Here is a 23,811-nt window from a genome sequence, read left to right as displayed (position 1 = left end):
TTTGTGTGTGTGTGTGTTTGTGTGTGTGTGTGCATTTGTATGTGTTGGTGTGTGTATGTGTTTGTATGTGTCTTCATCACATACACGCATACCCTCCCTCTCTCACCCTCTCCTCCGTTCGTGACCTGTCTCCCAGGTGTTTTCCATCTGTGGTTTCCACCAGCAGGAAGGCTGTTTCTCACGCAGGCGCACTGTGAACCGTCCCGAAAGTGCGTCCCGAACGCCAGCCTGACCCCCTGACCCCCACATGCTAGCACTATGCCTCCACGTCGCTCGAGGAAGAGCCTCTCGGCGTAAAGCCAAGGGGCTGTGCTGCACATTTGCCCTGCAGCACTGCTGAAGCAGCATGTGAAACCAGTTTCTAATGCACAAGTCTGGGAATAACAAACTAGTGCCTCTGTTCTATAGTGCGGTCAGCCCTGCTGGTGATTCAATCCCGATCCCACAGAGCAACAGGGTGGCAGCGATTCCAGTTAGAGTGCATTCGTTTTGCCAGATGTGTTTGTTCCAAAGTGGCTTCCATGGCGGTTATTGCAAACAGCACCAAATGAACTACAATGATCCAAATTAACTACAGAGACCCAACAGTAACATTATGCAGTGCTGTATATGTGGGCTGCAGTCAGTAAGCAACGGGGAGAGATGAAGAGAGGTGAGACACGCGTGTGTTATGAAACAGCAAGCAGAGGGCACGGAAACACGCATTGTACTCCCTTGCGTTATTGTATTTTATTCCAACATTAATAAATATGAGTACATCTGAAATGAAAAAGATGAGTGTTTCCAGATGGAGAAACACACAAGGTGACAACCAAAGTACTAATACTTTGTTTTACTATATTAACTTCAATGTTAACAGTGCATATTGTGAGTGTGGAGTTTGCCGGCTGGTTACCCTGGGCCCCTTTTGTACTACTACATTTATTAATGACTTTCTATTCAGTTATTAATGATTCATCCAAGACGTCAACATATTCCGAAGTGTTGCCAACTGCTTTCAACTGCTTGAAAACAGGCTGGACTTAGGTGATCAAGGGGACCCAAAAACGTGTGATGTGAGACGGGAAAGTAAAGGCACGTTCATCACATCTTGTAGGAGGCCGTGTGCATTTGACTGCGTGCCATATTCATACTCGGAATTAAGGAGAATAAAAGATGAGCTCATTTATAATGCAACGGATCTGAAAGAAGAAATATTTCTAAAAAAATCGCCAGATTTACGGGATCAAGGGGGGTCCCTGTGATACAGTTTTGGTCATAGGACACACGCTGTGTTATTCTGTATCAGCATCAGCTTTGAGTTACTTTTTTGAGTTAGTATGAAACTTTTTTGTGTTACTTATTAAATGGGGACAATAAATTCGCTACTGGAATTTGACGAACATCTGCGAATGACGTGAGTGTTTTAAAAATGGCACTGGAACAGGACACAAATCAAAGACGTCATCTGCACTTTATGGCTAACATTTGCAAAACCATGCTATATTATTTAATTCATCCCCTTAGGGGCAGTTTCATCTTCGGCCAGCCCAAAGAGCATTCAAACACATTCACAATTTCCAACATAAATTTCAGCAAGTACTACATACTGTGCACTGCGAGATATCATCCATACATGTACATTCGTCATGCAGTATATAAGCATCCTAAAAATATTGAAATTGAACATATTGAAGTGAACCTGTGCCCCCTCCTGTGTACCCGCAGCTGCCCCCGCCCCAGCAGGGAAAGCAGAGCGCTGGGCAGGCACGCATGCAGCAGGTGGAGAGCACGCGCAGGCAGCTGCAGGAGAAGCACGAGGCTGACTTCCTGCAGGCGCAGGACCGCATCAGGGACTCTGTGAGGGAGGTGGACGGGCCCGACATGCAGCAGACCCTGCAGGGACAGATACGCCAGTGGTTCATCGAGTGCCGGTGAGACCTGCACCCTGACATCACGGCTCAGCCCGACCACTCAGTCTCTCCATACTGCTCACGCCTTCTGTATCCCAATAATTCTGCTATTACTACTATTAATTCTACTACTATGACTACAACTACTAATTCCACTCCTGTCTACTACTACTACTACTAGTAGAAGTAATGCTGGTAATGCCAGTAATAATACTACTAATAATAATAACAATAATACTAATAATGCTAATAATACAGGTGTTTTTTACCCCCGGAACTGTGCATTTGTGTGTATTATAGCTGTGTATGTGAAGGGTCCAGTGCAGAAACGGGGCCGTCTTTAGCAGCTCAGCCTCAGTGGGCAGGCCCACATTAGCACATTCCTCTGTGACACACGCTCGCGGTCTCTCGGTCATAACTGGTCTCAGCCACGCTGTCCACAGGTCCCCTTTGAGGCGCTTGCTTTCCCATTGGCCAGAAACGTACAGTATCTATGGCGATAATGAGGATAGTACGGCCAGTGTGATCTGAGCCAGTGTTTAACTGCGCAGGCTTCGATCTCTTAATGATGGGAGAGTAAGAGTGACCCGACCCCTGTAATGGGTGGAGCTACAGTGAGCTGTCAATCATCTGATTGAACCAATGAAATTAGCAGTATAACGACTGGTTCAAATCATATGGCATGTTGTCGCTGTGCATGCTCACTTTTCCCAAAGCCGGCCCTTGGGGTTTGCCGATCCCTAAACAAAAATGTTATCGTGGCCCCAAAGTGTTCCAACATTGTGTCCCAGGGAGGGTACGGCCCTAAACGACTGCGTGGAGCGTTTGTGCCAGCAGCCGTTCCACTGTTCCTTTCAGTGTTGAATGGGCCGTGTCCATAATGAAAGCTGTGGTATCGCTGAATGTATGTAACTCTAGACGGCCTCAGAGAACTGAGGGAAAACTGACTGGCCTGTTTCTCAACACCCCCCAGCTTTTACACACTACATCAGGGCAGAGGGGCTGCAGTCTGCTTTTTATTAAGATCTGATTCAGGCCATTACCCCATTACCAGAGACCTGCTCGTATGCCCCTGAGAAAGAACAGGGCCCAGCCTCTCTGTTCAGATGTTCAGATGTAGAATCTAAGCAGCACTGCGTATGAGCAGAGATGCAGAGGCCACTGAAGAGCTCTGTGGAGGTATGATAGGTTAATCGTTGTATTTCTGGATGTGATCTTTCCAATGTTGAAAATGAGGATTTTGTTTAGCCGGGCTTTGCTGTGTCTTCCACTGCAGAGATGCCACTGGGAAGTTTCCGGACTACCCCAGCGTAGATGATGGGGGGTCGCTGGCCATATTTGCACAGAAGACACCTGAGCAGGTGAGTCCTTTGAGTTCCACAGACACATGGAGGACCCAGTGCACATTATGTGCATGTATGGATTTCTCTTTGGAAAAAATGAATGTGGTTTCCACATCACCTTCTCTGCCACAGTCTGTGATTTAAGCTGGCGTTTAATACTTGGACGTTTTTATCTGGACACCTTTCTCCCTGCACTGGGTCCACTGAATTCCGATGCCGCTTTCCAACCAAAACAATTATTTCACAATCCATAATTTAGGATCACAGTCAAAGAAAAGCAAATAAATGTAAAGCAATGACTGAAATATCTTAAGGAAATTACTAACAGGAACACCAACGATAACAAGAATAGTGATACCTGCAGCGATATATACTGTACGAAGTAGGAAAAAAACATAATTTAAACCATGAACGAGTAATAGCCATAGTTCATGGTTTAAATGTTTTTTCATCTTATAAATGTTTTTTTGCTAAATGAAAATACAGGCAGACAGCCCAGTGCATGATGGTGTTATTGTGTTGCCATATTGTGTGACAGGTTGCCAATAAGTTAGGCGTAGCAATTTGATTTTTAAATTTCTGTAGAATATTTATCGAGTATAAAAATTGGACGAAAAGCATTAATTTTTCATATTACAATCAAACGGGCGAATGTTAAAAGTTATTTCAAAGGATTTGAAAAAAACTATAGACCAAAGACTGTTGGATTTTTTCATCCGGAAGTCTAGAAAACACTAACGAATCACAGATATTTCCAAAGGGAATGATGACACGATTTCTGAGGTCTATTGCACGACGGTGTTTGCGGGGATATTTACGATGTGAGAAGGGTCAGGTTGCAGACAGCCACATCTGTAGGCCTTAAGCTACAGCCACTCTCCTACTGCAGAATGAGGTGGGGGATACCCAACTGACAGAAACCCACCCTCCCTGGGAGATGCTTCTGTGGCGCCAGCAAAACTACTGGCCAATTTCCCAACCAGCCTGGTCCATGAATTTTACGTCCCTGACCCTTTACCCCAAACCCTTAACCTTAACTCTGAACCCTAACTGAACCCCAGCTCCAACCACAACCCGGCCGTTAACCTTAACCTTTCAACGTTCTGCAAGCCTTCTGGGGTATTTTATGAGAATTAATTGTGAAAAAAAAATACCAGGAGGCCACTCCAGTGAGATTTATCTAAAGAGATACTGTACATGTACTAAGAAAATATTAACTCAGCCAATAAAACATAGATCCTAATGCTGACTAAATTTTATCTGACTTCATTTTTCTGACAGAACCTTGGAACCATAAATACGAGAAAGTTCCCTAACTTCCCTTCATAGCGTTATCTTACGACTGAACAGTAATTCAATCTGATTTTTCCCGTAAGTGTTCTCAAAGTGTTTTGTGTTAGCAGGGATGTAGCACTGGTCTGGCGCAGTGATTTAACCATAATCCCTGTTAATGGATAGTTCCTGTTGGATCAGGTTGAGTGACTTTGTCTGCTCTCCCAAGACAAAAGGGCCATTCAGATCGTCTGGAGTGCTGTACACGGTCAGTCGAGTAAAGAGTGTAAGAAAAGACAAACTTTCATCTTTAATGGTGCCCAGGACCACATTATTTTCAGGAGGCTTAACAGTAGGCAGCCTGCATAATTCATGCGTTGTAGTAATGAATTGGGCCGCTCTTTGCATCTCAGCAACCCACATACATATCCATCTGTCAGGTTTTAAACCCTGTGTGTGTGTGTGTGTGTGTGTGTGTGCGTGTGTGTGTGTGCGTGTGTGTGTGCGTGTGTGTGTCTGCGTGCATGTGGTTGGCACTGTGTGTGTGTGCATGCATGTGCATGGGTATATTTGTGCACGTGTGTGTATGTGTGTGTGTCTGTGTATCAAAGTAACTGTTTTGAGGTCATATTAATCATTAATAAGTCAATAATCAGTTCAATCACAATTTGTGATGCATGTATTGACACTGACAGACAGGAGAGGCAGTGCCGTATATATCCCTGACAAAAACTAAAATTAGGGGCTGTTCAGCTACTGGCTGAAATAAAGTCATTAAAAAAAGTGTTTCATTTAAAGGTTGCTGCTGAGCTGGCTGCCAAAGAGGAGGAGAAGGAGAAGAAGAAGAAGAATAAAGGGAAAAAAGGGAAGTCCGGGAAGGAGGGGAAAGAGAAGAAGAAGAAAGACGGGAAGGGAAAGGGGAAAGGGAAGAAGAGCGATGCGGATTCTGAGGTAGGGACACTCCTCCGCTGAAGAGAGGGGATGGGGATTCTGAGGTAGGGACACTCCTCCACTGAGGAGAGGGGGATGGGGATTCTGAGGTAGGGACACTCCTCCACTGAGGAGGGGGGAATGACATCAGTCACAGCGGAGCTGAAGGCCTGTCGGCTGCTGCCACTGCTAGCTACGTTTCCAGTAGCTTCAAATTATGCCGTTTTACAATGACAGTTACACATTTTTCTCCTGGCCTAATGGAAATCATCATTGCCTTCAGTATTCAGTATTTCAGTTCGGTGGCTATTACGAAACTCTCTTAGTATTGGTTACGAATGGTCTAGTTCCAGAAGTTTCTGGAGTAACCGGTATGAACATTCATTAAGGCAGAAAAAACTTTTGCACAGAATGTACTTTGTTCATTGCTTCAAACTTCTATGTCCCCAAAGTTATTTTAATATCTTGCGAAATTCAAATAAGCTTGCCCTGAATTGAATCCAGGTGAAGTACAGTGCTTGATTCATGTAGCTGTAGCAGCAGCCGTGGAGTCAGGTTTGTAGGCACATGGCTGATGTCCAGGTATAGGTAGGTTTACAGCACTGCAGCTGTTCTGCAGAGCACCTGCTTAACCTGATTTGATTCAGCAAATATCCAACTCTGCGAATAAATGGTCTCTCAAACATTAACCGAGGAAGACTCAGTGATACCTACCAAGCAAATTAATAGTGTTGTGTTAAAACTCCCTGGCTTGTGTGTTGTTCTTTGGGGTTCTTAATGACTAACATATACTGTAGCAGGACTACAGGTTGGGACACTTTTAAGTTAATATTTGAAATAGATTTAAGTTAATAAAGTTTAGATAAGTAAGTTATAGTTTATAGTTTAATACGTTAATAGTTTAGACATACAAACATAAATGTAATGGGAGAATATAAGGCCTATAGTGCCTAGGTATAATTCAGGAAGGGGACTGGCTTCCATACTGCACAGCTCCAAGCATGTGCCTTGGGAAGTATTGTGTGTCGTAAATGTCTTCTGTTTTTGTCATACATGCCATAAGTACAGTGCCTCGTGGGAGCTCATACTGTTTACACTGGGTGGTAATTCTCAGAGCAGTTATTATAGCAGTTGCAGAAAACCGTTTCGCTCCAAAAAGATTTGACAGGATTATGTGTCCAATTTGACATTGCAGAGGCATATGAATTCACCTCCCGTGCGACACCACCGTCCAGCTATGCTTTTCAGGTGAATACAAAAGGGCCTCCGTAAATATTGGACATGTGAAATTTGAGAAAATCTTTAATGTAAAGTAAAAATAAATACACATGCATGTGGTTAAACATTAACAAAGCATCGTCATGGACACGTAACCTGACTGCTTTGCAGAGGCATTCGTCCTCAGCTCCGCATTAGGCGTTGTAGCTGAACTGTGAGGACTGGCTTGTGTTACGTTAGCGCAGGACGCTGCTTTCAGGAAATATCTCCGATTCCGGGAGAGCATTCCTCACATGCTCCGTTAACACCACGGGCCCTGCGTCCCCTTCCTCCTAAACCTTTCAGCACTTCCCCCTCCCCGCCAGCTAGCTCTGCCAGAGGGCCCTTAAGCCCTTTTCTCCTGTCACGTCTCCGTTTCTGTTCGGTGTTTCCACATTTCCGTAACGCGCATGCAGGCTACAGCGTGGTGATTAACCAAGAGAGCACACGTAATGCAGACAGGGGAAAAAAAAAAGACCCCAGATTCAAATCCTGGTGATACGGTTAAACAAATGTACCAATTATTTTTGTATTTAAAAAATGTTGCCCCGCTGCCTCAAAGCATCAGACTATTAGTCAGGGAGCCAAAATGGAGGTCAACGTAAATCCGAGTATAATTAAAAGGCGCGCAGCTGTGAGCTGGCGGCCATAAAGCGCATCGCTTCATGCCATAATGAAGTGTTCAGGTGAAATGAATTTGTCTGGCTCTCTTTTTTCAGTTGGGGCGTCCGTGTTTAAGTGGGTTAGCTATACGCTGGTGAGCGCACAATGCAGGTTTTGTACGAGGCTCTGCTTTCAAGCTCGGGCCCTTTTTTCCCCTCTGTGATGTGGGGTGGGGGTGGGGGGCGGTGTATAATTGGTGTGTGATTACTGGGGCCCGGGATAGGGTGTCCAATCCGAAACCAGATGGATTCAGCAGAGAAAGCGGGTCTGTCCATCCCGCACAATCCCCGGCAGTGGTCTCTCACCTTTACGAGATCATAGGCTGAGAGAGCGATGGAGATGGCACCACCTCTCTTGTCTTCAGCTCGGACCTCGAGCCATTAGCTTAGTCCCGGCTACCTACACGGTATTCATTACAAGCGCGCGGCTCCTCTGCCTAGCTTTGGTCAGGTACGCTAGAATGGAGCCATTGTTCCCGCTGTCCACCATCACGAGTAACTGAAAACGTCCCCTTTAATTTGGGCTGCAGAAAACGCATCACGCATGGCTGGTGCTCACTGATCCGGAGTCTACCTCAGAACCGTTCGAAGCGTGATTTTATAGTGCCACTTTACCCTCAGGTTGGGTGTGGGGGGCGGGGGGGCGGGGATCCAGGGATTGATGAAGTAGTACTTATCAGGATACAGTCATCTTCCCTAAAATTGGATATTGGATTATTTCTTTTTGTTCCATGCAAGAGAATACAGCTGCTCCTGTTTTAATCCCAATGACATAATGTACTCCGGTTACACACAAGTACACAACAAACATAGCAGTTACGACCATAACACAGTTATCAAGACCGGACCGGCACACTAAAATCACCCTGGGGGAGGAAGACTGAAAGATCTGTATTATAAAGTGCAGTTTTCAACCGTGATAACAGATGGTGAGTGTTGACTGATAGGTGTCAGATTGCATATGCTTAAGGAGGCAGGTCACACGATTCAATCAACCAATCAATTGCATTCAATTTCATAGCGCACTCTTAAAGAAATCGATACCAAGCATTTTTTTTTCAAATAAAAACTAACTGAAAAGGACAGTTATGTCACTTGTTTAATTGGAAATCACATTGCGTGACAGTAGCCAGGATTAATGAGATGTGGTCTGTTTCATTTGAGACAGAGTCATTGTACTGGAACACCACTCTGCTGTAGAGATATCCTGTAAAATATTGACTGCTGAGGAGAAGGAGAACCCAGGAGATGAGAGAGAAGCAGAGAAGGAAGAGCCAGTTCTCAGAGCAAGCGCCGAGCAGCCCAGGGGAAAGAAAAGTGATATACAGTGAAAAGCACAGACGAGTAAAAGCTCAGACCTGTTAAATATAACCAAAACTACACATGCAATGTATAAGACGTGGCAGTAGTCTGTAGGACATATTTATATTTTATATACTGATTATACAATATTACTTTAAAGTAGATGTCTTGTTTGCAATAGTTTCATATTATGATATTCTCTCAACACTTTGTCATGCCATCTATGTAAACACAGAACTTATTGCATAAAACAATGTAATGCTGCTGATAAAGAAATATGAGTAAAGTAGGAAATCATGGAAAACAACCCTAAAGACTATTATGAAAAATATAAAATGGGAAAATAGAACTGTTGCAACATTATCTGCCTTCCAAATGAAACCGTCCATCAGGGACAGATTTTTCCTAACTCTCTACTTTGCTGAAGGTCACCCTGTGATTTCCTTGGATGAACCCCAATATCACATTTGTTGCCCATGTTCTCTTCAGTGGACCACAAGAATATCTCTGTGCACCGACAGGAATGATGTAGATCTTGCTAAGGAAGGAAATACAATTTTAGTATACAGGTTAGCCCAACACAAGTAATAAATCAAGTTACACGTTCCATTAGTAAACACTGTTTAATTGAGGATTTCCTGACTACTGTACAAATATGTTTATTTATTATGAATTTTTTCCTTTTTGGATTGCATTCAGGGGATGTTGCATGGAAATATTTGCCCCTTTGCCTCTTAAACCTTCAACATCCTTGTGCTTGACTGAAGGTTACTGTGGAGCGTATCGTACCACACCCCTGAATGTCACAGACAGTACAGATAGGACAGGAAAGGTGGAGATGTGGCCAGTGACAGTGGGTGTGTGTTGTCTTTAGCATTCTCACATCCTGCCACTTCCTCTCCTGCAGTGGTGTAATCTAACCGTCTTTCCTGTAGAGGGTCCGGGTGACCTAGCAGGTCGAGGAACTTGTTTTGAGTCCAGTGGTGCAGCCACCCTGCAGTCTAGTTTGTACTTTGCCATTATTGACTGGCAGGGTGTCTGAAATGCCGATGCATGATTGGCCAAAGCATCAGCCAGGGAGGGACCCAGAAAGGTCCCTCCCACCTTATCACTCAAGACCTCTGTGCTGGAATGTGTGAGATGTGTTTGATCTGTCTGCACCAGCTCTTCTGATTTTCTCTAGCCCCATACTACCTGCCAAAATAAATCTATGCGAGTCGTAAAGGTTGACACATATGCCATGATGGAAAAAGAGTCTATAGGGAGTGGTTCAGCCTGCTGTGGGGGAGTAGCCATTCATCTGAAAAGCATATTATAGAACATTAAACATTATGCTTTCGGGACTGCTTGGCCCCATTTTAGATGACTGTGGAAAAGTGTGTTTACACAGAGGTCATCAGGCTTAGACTATGTGTATAGCTGGTTCTTATTAAAAGATTCATTTCTCCTCATATCTGCTATCTCCTCAGATCTTGGGCTGATTTTTGTATAGAAACACAACATCAGAGCTGCCTCTCCAAAATTGGGAGTCAAATGGGAATACCAGATCTATATCTTGGCATCAGATGTTTTTGGCTATATTACTTGAGTTTTTCTGTGAATTTGTGTATATACTGTTTAATGGAAACAAGAATTAAAAGTCCTATTCCACATTTAAAAGCAGAAGATAATGACAGTCATAATGTTATCGTATTCTGTTAGCCTTTATCCTGACTTGTAACCACGAGGAATGTAATCGGGTTAAATTTCACTCTGGGTTGAGTGGAAACCTCTCATATTTCATATTTCATATCTCTCATATTTCCTTTATTTTAGGAAGAAGAGGGCTGGAAAATGACCCCCAGCAATTTCCTGCCAGCGGTGGTGGAGGGGAGCAACACATACAAAGGTAAATGCTGAGAGTAACTCACGTTTGTAATGAACACAGAGAGCCTGGGACCTTCTAGGATCCAGCTGTCCACAGCAATGGGTTACAGCCATGTCAAGGGCTATATCTGGACAATCATCTGAAATACTTCAGCCCTTTAGACACTGGAACCATTCCTGCAGATTTCTTACATTTTGAAAAGAAACATACATTTTAATTCTTGTGATTTTAGGTTTTGGTTTACACTGTTAAAAGCTTGCATTCTTCTATACTAGAGGTTTAGAGTCTTTCTCTCTGTAGACAGTGACCTTGGATTCAATAACCAAAACTTGGAGACACAGTAGTGGTCAGGGTCACTTCCGTTTCAGCTCACTTATTTCCAGTCCATCAGAACCAAAATAAGAGCTGAACTGAAGCTGTAGGGATGGATGCTTCCTGAAATCAAGATGGAACTGAAACATGAGACTTAGGAGATTCCCCTGTTATAAGGCCAACTGAAACTCCTTCCATTCAAGGTTATTAGTCTAAGTGTGTGTGTGTGTGTGTGTCTGTGGACAATTACCACAACAAAATATCCGATTTGCCAATTGAATTGAGCGCAGTCGGGCTTTATTGTTGGTCCCTGGGAAACAGGGCTGGTTTCCTGCCATTGAGTGCTTCCAGAAAGAGCTTCCTCACAACCTGCGTGTGGGATATGCCGCTGAGGGGACAATGGGGACAGGGTCGGGACTGGGGTGACCGTGCAAACCTGCTCCGACCTGCAGTCCCACTGCCCACGCTGCCAGCTGTGTGACTGCACTGCCCACTGTGCCAGCTGCCAGGTCTCACCACCCTTTGACCCTGCTGCCTGACTGCGCAATCTCTGATTCAACAGCACGTGTGTGTGTGTGTGCGTGTGTGTGTGTGTGTGTGTGTGTGTGTGTGTGCGTGCAGTTACACAGGCACACAGTACAGGTATAAGGCCACTCTATATTACAGTAATGCCAATGTATTTCTCTCAATACCGTCTTTTATCTGAAATCTACCAGATGGGCCATAGATGTGTCATAGTTCCCCGTCTTTAGTTCCGACAAACTTTGGAAGACATCTATTTCATCGAGCCGTACTGCAGTTTGGACAGTGCCTAGGGGTGGATGGGCGGTTTCATGGCTGTGTGTGTGTGTGTGTGTGTGTGTGTGTGTGTGTGTGTGTGTGTGTGTGTGTGTGTGTGTGTGTGTGTGCGTGTGCGTGTGTTGGGGGGGAGGGCAGAGGGCAGGGCGTGTGTTCCGTGAATGAGCTAAGCGGTCAGCAGTATATCATCGCGGCTGACAGAGAGACAAATCAATCCGTTGTCGTGACAGCAGCGCTAGCTAGCTGAGCGCTCCTTCCTGCCTCGCCCTGACCTTGGTCCTGATGGAGGAAGTTCTCTGTTTGGCGCTTCCGAGTTTCGGTGAACCGTGAACGGGCCTGTGATGGTGCTTCACTCAAACCGAAAACCTGGTGCCACTCTCTCGGCAACGTCCCAACAGGGAGCAATAAGAATGAAGAGGCTTCTCGGAAACGAGAGAAGGGCTCCTCATGTCCAGCTCCTGTCAGCTCCCAAAGGGCCCGAGATTCTTCCAGTACTTTTATAGTCAACTTATAATGGCACGTTTGATATTGTGCACTTCGCTTAATTGCTCTAGTTTTAACGACTTTACTTGACTGCAATTGTGCGGAAATGCTGGTGTGCATATAATCACAATGGTCCAAGGTATATCCAGCTGTCAGGAGTCTTCGGTTTTCTTTTTTTCTTGTTAGAGTCTTTGATGGATCTAAGCCATATAATTTTATGTGCGTGGATGGTCAGTGCAATCTATAATTGTTTCCCACACCATGCTGGTTAGCGCTTAAGTTAAGTGGAGGATGGTTAGAAGGATTCGGGGGAAGAGATGGGACTCGGTGGGCCTGATTCCAGGTCTGGGCCCCACCTTTGATGCTTCAGAGGCAGTCGGCCTTGATAACTATTCCATCGCTCCCGAAAAGCCCTCATTTCCTCCCCTCTCCTCCTCTTCTCTTATCTGGCCTGGTCACCAGGGTTAGACCCAACGGCTCCCTGGGGCCGCATGTGGAACACAGCTTCGGTGGTCCCTGGATCAACACGCCCTGGGAAAACACATCAATCACAGCGCAGATATTGGAAATCAATCACCAGTGTTATCTCAGCATGTCCGTGGAGCTCCGAGCTTTGGGGAGACAACAGAGGGCTGTTGGAATGAATGATTGTGTCCTCTTCTTTTTTTTTTGGTTTGTTTCTATAGGTTAATTCCTCCCTTGTTATTCTTCAATATTAATGGAGTCCAGATTGGCGGTTGAATTAATTTCACTGAATGATTAAACAAAACGTCTCTCCGAATGTTTATTGCCGTTTGAAGGTCACCACGGGGTTTCACAGCCGCAGTAATCGACCGTCTCAACAGCGCTGAACTCAGGGAGGCACGAGCTGCAGGTGCGGTCACGGGAAGGTGCGGTTGAGTTGGGTTGAGTTACTACACGCTGTCAATCACTGGACTGCCCTAATCGAATCCCGCTTTGGGCAAAGCACTGATATTCAATCAAATCCATCTGTTGCTGCAAAATCTGCGCCCAAGTTGTGGGTTGTTGGAGATTTGAATAGCTGTGCCTTTGATGACACAAAATCAAAAGTTTTTTTTAAAATTTTAAACCATTTTAATAGTTTTTTAAAAAAAATAGCTTTTCTGTGTTGTTAATTTGATTGGATATGGATATTTAGTGTCCTTTATCTTTGAATCCCAATGAATCATCTGTTAAGCATTAGACAATTCTGTTTTACAGTGTGTCGATGATTTATCGTATTCATCCTCAGCAAGTGATAAAAGGTGTGACACTTGCATCAGAAAATATGGCTTTATTTTACGATTAAAACAGGTCCTTTAAATAATTAATTTACATTCCTTGGAGCAAGTGCCAGACCTTTTATTCTATTTACATGCATAATTCCAATTTTATAGTTAGAAACAAGTTAGAAAAAGTGAAAAGGCAGGCATGCTCTCAGACGTCAGCAGGAAGCAATTATGCACCTAAGTCAAAGCCATTTAACTATTTTTCGTTATGATTTCGCTGAAGAATGTCAGCTGCCACAACCTGGGCCTGAGGTTAAGTTCCTGAAGAATGAGGCTTTGAGATTTAATAGAAAGCAGGCTCCGTCTCCTGGCCCTCCTCTTCATGTGCGATTGGTCGAGCGTTGTCGCGACAACACCCCCCCTCAATACATTGCTCATTTGTTTTGATTTAGTGTAATTTGTTGTTGAGCATATGTGGTGGAACAAATGCAGACTTTAAAAAACATTGGTCTCTGTTATTCAGGGATTGACTTCCTGTGTCATTTGTCCTGTTTTGGCCTGATTTGACTGAGAGAGGAGAGTCGAATAAGAATAAATGAATCTGAATGATTCATTTATTCTTCACGGGAAATGGAGACATTTGGGCTTTATTTGGAATGTACCCTCAAGCACTAAGCGAGATTTCAGGGTCAAAACATTTAAAAATGCATTCAAATGCATGTAAAACATCCTGCCTGTCAAGTGTGCGATTTCAGGGAAATGTGTCTCCAGGTCGACGAGCTCCCCGCGGGGTTGGCTTGCTGTTTTATCAGGTGACTGTAATTTCGGTCTTCCCGTTGTGTTTAAGCGCTAATGGTGCGTAAACACAACCCCTGAAAACCCGCGCGGAGTCGAGCGAGGGATACCGGCGGAGACCCAGACAGCGCGTGGCGGACGGAATGCAGTGGCGGGCTCCTCCGACCCGGCCGCGGCCTCTCCCATCTGCTCTGGTGCCGTGAGCGAGACCGCCATCCGCCCCCCCGCTTCCTCCCTCCCCTCCAGTCCAGCTGGGGTGCCCGCGTGCTGACACGACCCCTGATGGGAACCCTCCGCGTCTGTTCCCAGCCTGCCCGCGTCACGGGCCAGTGACTCGGACCCGAACCGTGGATTTCATTTCAATTTCCTGGCCACGGGCCCAGCCCCCCGCGTCCGTCTGCCCGGCTCGGACAAAAACAGGTTATTGTCCAGATTAAAGAGGAAGCACTCGAGCGCTGGGATACAATCGCTGTTGTTTCTGGAGTCTCTCTCTCGTGCGGTTTGTGTTTTAAACCACAGCTTTATTAGTTACATCTGAATTGTTACTGCGCAGCCTAACATCGGTAAAGAAACAACGCTTTAATGCAGATGTTTTCAGCACATTAAATACGCACACAAGTGGATTTAAGTACCCTCTGGCCTCCCCCGCAAAGCCAGCAACACATTTTGCACATAAAATACACCCTCTAATCCCAAACCTCCCACGTGACATCTTTGAGATATTCTAGATTCTTCACAAAGTTTGAAGAATATAAAAGTATTTCATGATGAGAACAGGCCACTCAACCACTGTATGCTCATCATTTTCCTACTGTGTAGTAGAAGGAGAATCCCATTCTGTGTCAGGCCTGGACCTGAATACCTCTCTTTCACTACTTACCAAAAAAAAAAAATAAATTACTCAACATCTTTTCCTTCACTTTTTAAAGAAGCAACGAACATTTGTAAAACATCCCATTTTTAAATAGTTTCCACACAGAAGGATTAGCAATTTTGCTTGACCCCAGCATGGATTCTGCAAGGATGCCCCCTTTTTTTTTTTTTAATCCAGAACTCTCCGAGTAAACAGAATACTCTGTTTACGACAGTTTAAGGGCTTGTGTGTTGACCCTTTATAAAGGGGGGATACTTTATATGTGACACACTCAGGAAAGATGTTACTTATAATATCTGTGGTCTCTGTGGAAGCAAAGACGTTTGACATTTGCTTGTGAAATTACCCATTTGTTTGGCTTAGTAGTGTATTTTCTTTGTGCCAGGCTATTTTGGAAAAAAAGTATATTTAGCTAATGGCATTAAATAGGCCTTAGAAGCCTGACCTTGGGGCTTCTGTTCGCCACTAAAACAGGATTCTTCTAAACCCTACTGTTTTCAGTAGAATATAATTAACGCCTTCTTCACACCAAAACCCTGTTATGATAACACATCATGAGGGATGAAAAAAGGTAATTTGGTGTATCGGGTTGCCTGTGGTGCCTTGAAAAACAAATATTTTTAAAAGGAGATCACTGACCTGGCAAGCAGATTGCGTTTCGCAGTCTTTCTGTGTGGCAAATGAAGCAAGCCGCCCAGGGCACGCTTTCGCTTCTGCGGCATTTCTCCACCATTATTTTTATCGGAAGCCATTCAGTTTTGGCAAGAGCAGTTGAAGCAGCTGTTACTCAGTGGTTTGTTTTACTTCTCGTTTGATGAATCACAGTAACACTTGAGGGAGCAGGCAAATTGAAGGCTTTCAGATTGCTTAATGGCTGCCATCTACGCCAAGGGACAGTGCTTTAATGTGGATTCATATTGTGCAGAACATGTCAGCATTGTATACGGGCATGGACTAGAGGCTAGGTAAAAGAGTAAAGGTCAGTGCGTAGTGGTACCCTACTATCCTGATAAACTTCAGCTGATTGAGAACCAGTTCCCAAGCGCATACAGTAAAGCAGCGAAGAGAATAAAGTGCATTTTAAATTTATAAGTGCCTCTTCAATGAAGAATGATGTATAATGTCCTGTGATATTAACAGGAAACAAACACAGAAACAGAGTAACAATTGAAGCCTGCAGAGCAAGGCCATCATTCAGAAGACCCAGAGGGTTTACAATTAATGGAACTACTCGCCCTGATGCTAACAACCAAGCCAGTGAGTGTTGTTTCTATGTTCACAACTCAACTGGGCTACGTAACCCTCAAGTAGCACCTGAAATTGGTCATCTAACTAAAGCAAAAAATTATGGAAAGTCCCAAAGGATCAAGTGTTTCTAGCTCAAAATGGTAGGATCAGAAATACCTCGCGTGTGCAGTTTACTGTCTCTCTTAAACTCAAAATAAATGGCGTCATCACATCCTGATTGGCCAAGAGGGGAACGCACCAGGCTGCTCTCAATGATCAATTATCAGTCAGTTCCCACACCCTGAGCAGCAGGTGGATCAAATCAGCCTCCAATCCGCAGAGTGGAATTTTGATATGCTGCAAAATGAGAATGAAAATGAGGAAAAAATACTGAAATTAGCAGAAACAAAAATAACTAAAGGGAACGATCAGCCAGCACCAGATAATGGGTGACTGCTACAAGTTTAGTGGGTTAATGTCATCAGAAGCTAACCAGAGAACATGTGTGCACCATATTGTGTGGGGCTTATGACCAAGGGCCAAGTTAGGCCTTTTAAACACTTAGAGTCATACTCTGACACACGTATGCACCAAATTACAAAGAGCAAAGCTATGACAAAGCACAACATGTAAAGACGTTTTTTGTTGTCCTTGTTGTATGCAAGAAAGAATGACCTAAATTAGTTGAAAGCCATTCACCTTTGACATTTGCTAAACTGGTCCACTTACCGACTTTGTCTGCAAGGTCAACACCGCTTTCACCTTCCTCCAATCACATACTGCCTTTTGGCCCACTTCTGTCTAAATTTATCAATACTGCTGTTTAACCAGAAAGCATAGTCAAGGTTCAGTGGAGACACTTATCAGTGTTGTCAGAGTTAAGATGTCTGCGTGATGTGGTAACCCCTCAAGACCTTTAGCCTGCTTGGTGCTGCTCAAAATAAAGAACATGCATCTTCATTATACTTCAAACCAAGAGGATCCTACCACGAGGATTTTACATTTGACATATTCATTCAGGTTTCATCAACCTGTCTCAGTTACTGTAATCATGGGCAATCTACATACTAGTGGAAAATGTCCCCTGTACGACAGAGAAATGATCGTACTCGGTCTGATTAAAAAGCTAAAAGAAATATGGCAGATTATACTGTGGTGCGTTAATGCTCATTCACGGTTTGTGTGTACAGGACATGTTGTGAGAGTATGTACCACTGTGATTCAAGGCAACAATAGCCCTGTTATTGTCGAACAATAACCTTAAAAACAGACCAGTCACTGGCCATCTGAGTTAAGACAGGGTGTAGCAAGGGGCTAGCAACAGCAGTGAAGCCTGTCAGAAGTTTACGTCCAGGGAGACAGGACGGAGTAATCATTACGGGAAGGACAAACATTAACAGGAAAGGCTTGGAATGTTGAAACCCAAAATCTAGAACCCAGCGCCTTGTGTTCCGTGGGTGGAATTGAAACCGTTGAGACGCTGTACTGGAATTTGTTAACGCGATTCAAAATTTTCAGCTCAAAAACTGAGGAGCTGAAGGCTTGTGACCCCATAATTGGATTACGCCGAGTGTTTTTCCTTATGCGGAAATCAGAGTGCATATAAATGACGGAAAGAGAGCCTTTTTAGCACTGTTTAGGGTTAATCCAGTTAACCGCAGGACGTGAATGTGAATTGGCTGTGAATGTGGGGATTGTAACTGAAGATTCAGGGAATAGGGAGCAAGCAGGGAATTTGTGTTTTTATTCAAACCACAGAATGAATGAAGGCCATTCAATGTCTAAATTCCAGTATTTGCTGGAGTCAGCAGATTATAGGTTTGGTGGATAGGAGACTGCTTACAGGATTTGTATGTTTAATAAATTTCTCAGTAGTGAGGCGTGCTTTGGCTCGGATTCACTCAACATTTTCATTAACTTTGACTTACACACAAATTGAAGTCTTTTTTCTTCAGAATTCAGAACAGAATTTTTCTTGTTCAGCATCAGTTGCTTTTAACTTGTAAGTTGAGTTAAGGACAAATGTCAATTGAATCAAGGTCTTAAGTAGATACAATTGGTGACATATTATGACAAATTTAGCATTTGTGCCATTAAATAGCGGAAAATAGGCGCTTGTTTCTGGCGATGTTCCGGGGGGCAGTTTGCACAGGCAAGCCCTCACTCGCTCCAGGGTTATTTTAGTCCTGGCGAGACGACAGGGGTCAGGGACCTCACACCCAAAGCAGCCCCAATTTGCCCCCAGGTATCACAATACCCCACAGACACACGCAGGGCACCGGGCAGGCCCTGGCCTGCGATACAGGGATATAGAGATAGGGAGAGAGAGAGAGTCAGATGGATCATGAATACTTTCGACACGCCCTTATGTATGCGTCTAAGACATTTTGTTTCAGTAAGACTAAAAGCATGCTACAGTTGCTAACCGCAGAAACAACCGTTTTTTCAGTAAAAAAAAAAAAACCATCACAGCGGTCAGCTGCAAACTGAACACCAGTACGCCACATTCTACAACATATGTCAACATTATTAATCAATCGGTAGCAGACCGGTGCCAAATGCACGCTTGACATATTTCAGCTCTTTTAAAATCAGTCGATGGACCCCTTCAGAATTTACAGAAATCAGGAATTGCATGTTCCGAGTATTGGTGAAACTATTGTAAAATCTTTGACAATGAGGAGGATTACTGGTATCTAAAAGGATTAAAGTATTGCAGTACTTATCTGACCATATCTGAGTGCTGGTTGGTAAGCTTAACCCTAAGGCACACAGAGACAGTCCCCCCCCCCCCCCCCCCCGAGTATGTTCCATAGCTCAGCTAGCCCTTACTCTGAATTCTGTTCTTCCTAGTAGGCCAGATCAGGGAAAGGTAGGGAGAAGGAGAACTATAGTGCACATTCTCACGTGTTCGGGAACTGATCTGTTTCATGAGTGCAGGCCACACCTGCCCTGGTGCTAATGCGTCTGCAATCAACGGATAGTATTATTCTACCCAGGATGCACCAGTGAGAGAAAGCTGGGTGGACAATGAGTCCCCCCCCCATTCCCCCTCTCCCCTCCCCCCTACACAGCTTCCTCTTTCCTCTTCACTGCCTGACAGCCCGCAGATCTCGCGGCGTGATGGAGGACTCGGTCAAGTGTTGTTTTGGCCACTGTGGAATCTTAATTGCCAACTTCCTCCTCTTTACCTTTTTTTAGAGGTTGTTTATCGCATTTCATTAATGGATGAGGAATGCCACCTTTTGTGAAATTTCAGCCCCGCTTGTCGGGAGCACCGGCATCATTGTGTTCCGGTCCTGGAGTGCCTGGAGGGCGCGTGTGTTCGTGTTAAATCTCGTCTGACCACACAGACACTGAGCTGCATGTAGACGCAGGAAAAATGTTTGATGTATTTTACAACGATGGGTTAAATGATCATTGTTCCGTGTTATTTTCTCTTAGCTATTTACTGCTAAGATTAGTGGATGGAAGTCTGTATCCTTGTCACCTTCTTGTGCAGAAATGGATTAGAATTTTGAGCGCAACATAATTATTATAAACCTCTTTTAGCTTTCATACTTTCTCATGAAAGATATAGCTGGTAGGTAATTTCACATGATCAGCGACACACAGCAATTTGTTTTTGTTCGTGTGTGAGGAGTTTCAGGTGTGAGGGTGTCAGGTGTTGCGGTTGTGTTTAAGCACGCCTAAATAATGCATTATTCGGGTAATTAACACTTCATCACGCAAAGTAAATAAAAACAGTGTCATTACCTCGTAGATCAGGCCCTTGCTTCATGTATGTGTACCCAAAGAGGAATGGAATGTGTTTTCGGCAGAAATATCCATTTCATGCCACATTTGATAATAATCTAAAGAGAATTGTAATGTTGGGAAGACAGACCCAAACAGGCACATGATCAGGAGTGTAAAGAGAGTGCTAAGTGTTGGTTCTAAGGCGCGAATGGTCTTTCAGTCGGAGTGTTAACCGTGTTTCAGGAGTGTGGCAGAACCGCGATGAGAGCCAGAACTTCACACAGACCTTCGATGCCGAGCTGGTGCGGGAGGAGAAGAGGGTGGAGGTGGAGGAGGAGGTCAGAGTTCAGGTGAGAGAGCGGACCCTGTGCCCTGGAGCGCCTCGGACATAACAGGACACGAGAAGAGTGTGCCTCCGGCATAGCTGGTACAGGCAGACTGCACACCCCTGATCCACCAGAGATGGCGCTGTTGTGAGTTCAGGCCATAGACTCTGGTTCAGACAGAGGAACAGCTCTACTTAACCAATTTGGCAGGGCCCTTATACATAATCTGTTATATAACAAAATTGCTAGCTTGCAAGGATTGCATAAAACACGCATTGGCTCCTGCCTTGCAAAGATTTAAAGGGAGGAGGTGTTAATGAAAAGACCTTTAATCCTGCACTTTGCATGGGTGGGTCCACAGGTGAAATGACCTGGCAATCTTGGCAGTGCGTCGAGAGGAAATGTAGGCTAGGTGAATTAGCATGTCAATCTTGAGGTATAGGGCGGGGATGCGGGTGTGGAGTTACCCGTCGATCGCTCAGTTTGATGGGAGAAAGCAAAGATGCCATTTCGAGATGAATCACCCATATATTTTGCTCTTCAAAGGTTGATGAGCTGATGAGACAGGAACTGAAGAACCTGAAGATCCTCGTGGACCGAGTGAAAGACAAGAAGAAGAAAGGGAAGAAAGGCAGCAAGAAGGTAAAAAGAGAATGCTACTGTAGTACGACTGTACTACTTTTCTGCAAATGAATACTGCATGGGTCCTACATATTTGTCTATATTTTACACTTATGGAACTATTCTTTTTACCAGTTTCTGGTAAAACGCCAAAACGAAACAATTTGTGAATATTTATAGAATGCAATATACTGCAGATATTTTAAAACAAGATCACCACAATGTATGGGTTATTATACAAATGAATGCTACTTTAATATTTTTATTTATGTATATAAATACACAACACTGAAATATGTGAATAATTTTATTTACTGTATATTTACCAACCTACAGAGTAAGGAGTACAGATGGTCCAGACCATACTCTGTGAAAATAATGCTGCACATTTTCCTGTGTCCGCATATTTATAGTCTATTGTGGTTTATTTTATTTTCATAAGGGAAAGCAATCAGAAAAGTAAAGTCTGCAAGTTCCCCAAACTCCATCACGAAAATATGCTGCTGCTTCCTTTGACTCCGAGTGGAGTCAGAACAGTAGTAACTGCTCTGCTTCAAAGCACTGGTGATGGTGGAACTGGTAATGAACCTTAGCAGGGGGTCCCCATGGTTCCAGAAACTCATTTCCGGACCAGTCTAATCCCTCTCCCAGTGCTCCAGTGCGGTCCAAGCAACCGCAAACCCGGGGGGTGGGTGGAGTGGGGGGGCTCATAAAAACAAACACTGAAGCTGACGCTGACCCCACCACCATCATCATCATCATCATCATCATCATCGCCATCATCATCAGGCATTCATGGTCAAGTGAATCTCTCTGGCCGACCGCGGCGGCACCATTAGCCCGTCAGCGGTGGTCGTCCGTTCCAGGCGGATCTCCGGGTCTTTCCCCCATCCTTCACGGGGATGGGCCGAGGGGCCACCGGCCGGTTGGTCCTGCCGGTCAGACGCGGTCATCTCACAGCTCAAGCCATGCGTGTCTGAGTACACACGGCCAGCACCGGGGGCCTGTGTGGGGCTCATTAAACCCGTTAAGTGAGTTTTAATGAGTTTTGCACACTGCCACATGTGTGGGGCTTCGAAGTGCCGGATGGGATGAGGGGCAGGATGTGTGGGGCCTGTCCCACGTTGCTGTTGGGCGCAGGCCCCATGTGGCTCAGTGCAAAGAATTCAGGCGGTTCTGCAGGAAAAAAGGGGGTCCTCTCTCATGCTAGATAGGCATACCTAATAAAGTGGCCACTAAGTGTATATTCTTGTATTTTATTATTATGTTTTACTGTATTTAATTGCAGTTAGAATGATACAGTTCTGTTCTGCTTCAATGTAGGTTGAAATTAGGATTTGGTTTAGGGTAAAGTTGAGACCTGGGGTTTGGGGGTTAGGCTTGAGTTAGGGTTAGGGTTAGGGTGGTGGGATAGCAGTTTAGCTCTGTTTTGAGGTTGGATAGAGGTTAGTTCAGGACTGTAGGGGTTGGGTTGGACTTAGTTTTGGAGCGGTTTGGGTTGAGGTTAGGCTAGGGATGGGTTTGGGGTGTAAAATAACAATCTTTAATTCAAATTGTTGAGGAAAGGACTACGAAGATAAGGTACACATTATTACATGCAATAAGGAGAGAATTCACAATGCATCAGCAGCAAACTGTACTCTGTGTCAAAACTATACACGTGGCACATTTTATATTATTCATTACATTTACATTAGGCAGACGCTCTTATCGAGAGCGACGTACAGTTGATTAGACTAAGCAGGAGACAATCCTACCCCGGAGCAATGCAGGGTTAAGGGCCTTGCTCAAGGGCCCAATGGCTGTGCGGATTGTGGCTACACTGGGATTAGAACCACCGACCTTACGTGTTCCAGTCATTTACCTTAACCACTACGCTACAGGCCACCCACACCATTATTCCAGACATACTCTTCTTGGTCCCACTGAATGAACTCTTAAGCAAAACATCTTTATCATATGGCTGGGCAAAACAACCTTATCTGACTGCTGATGAGCAAACAGACACAAGCATGTGATTGCTTAAAAGTAATCGCTTAACTGTACGTGGTCTGCCACAAGTGGTATCGGCTTTGGATAAGAATGTCATTGGGAGCCTCAGGAATATTTTGCAGAGTTCACTTATTGTACGCTTACTGTCAGCGGTCTGGTTGCAATTTTTATTATGCTGGCTAGTCCTTTTGTTACTGTTCAGAGATGAGAATGTTTTGACTTTCTTGACAGAAATATGGCACTTCGTGTCTTGCTTAGACTAAAACCTTACACCTTTTGCAGACGGCCATTGACGTTTGGCATTCTTCTCATAATTTGCCTAAATATCTTATTTGGAAGGGCAACATCTTTTCCAAAGCAGTGAAGGCTGGCCCGCTTTCAGTAAACAAACTAAGACAGAACACAGCCAGACTAACTCCTGACAGGGTGCCAGTTGTCGATTAATATCCCTCTTGTCAAATCTGGCAACCCTCCTTTGTTTATACACTGATCCTCCTGTAGAGCACAATGCAGTCGGCCTCTTATCCACTGATTCGGCCTTCTCCCCTTCGGGCTGCTCATTCTGGCTGCGATTTACAGGACGCTGAAAGTTGTTCCGCTCCGGGATTGTCTGAGCGCTCGCTCCTCGCCCCGTGATGGATCGAGTGTGGCTCGCAGCGCGCCCAACTCCCGCATGTGTGCAGGCCCCCCACCGTGCGTGAGTTAGGGCTCACAGGGGGGTCGTTTTCCTGCTGGGGTCCTCCTCAGAGAGCTTTCCAACCCCACAGCCAGAACTCCCATCTCCGCAGTCCAACCGTAGAAATGCAAAGTCTTCCCCGGTATGATAAGAAGTAGCAAGATGGCTGTTGTTTTGCGGCTTTTAAACAGTAGGTTTTTCATGAGATGTTCCAG

General features: G+C 44.6%; 1 protein-coding gene across 1 annotated transcript in view; it reads left to right on the top strand.

Moving 5' to 3' along the window:
- The window catches only part of iqca1 (IQ motif containing with AAA domain 1), a 58,210-nt gene that overhangs the window by 9,525 nt on the left and 24,874 nt on the right, over positions 1-23,811 (top strand). Inside the window, exons 7-12 of the mRNA XM_061225856.1 lie at positions 1,708-1,913; positions 3,169-3,253; positions 5,306-5,458; positions 10,474-10,546; positions 20,225-20,331; positions 20,854-20,949. Of these exons, the coding sequence (XP_061081840.1) occupies positions 1,708-1,913; positions 3,169-3,253; positions 5,306-5,458; positions 10,474-10,546; positions 20,225-20,331; positions 20,854-20,949 (720 nt within the window). The remainder of the gene's footprint in view (positions 1-1,707; positions 1,914-3,168; positions 3,254-5,305; positions 5,459-10,473; positions 10,547-20,224; positions 20,332-20,853; positions 20,950-23,811) is intronic.

This window comes from Conger conger, chromosome 17 (genome assembly GCF_963514075.1).
Source record: "Conger conger chromosome 17, fConCon1.1, whole genome shotgun sequence".
Classification (NCBI taxonomy): domain Eukaryota; kingdom Metazoa; phylum Chordata; class Actinopteri; order Anguilliformes; family Congridae; genus Conger; species Conger conger.
The sequence above is the reverse complement of the archived record's forward strand: the minus strand, read 5'-3'. Positions and strand labels throughout refer to the sequence as shown.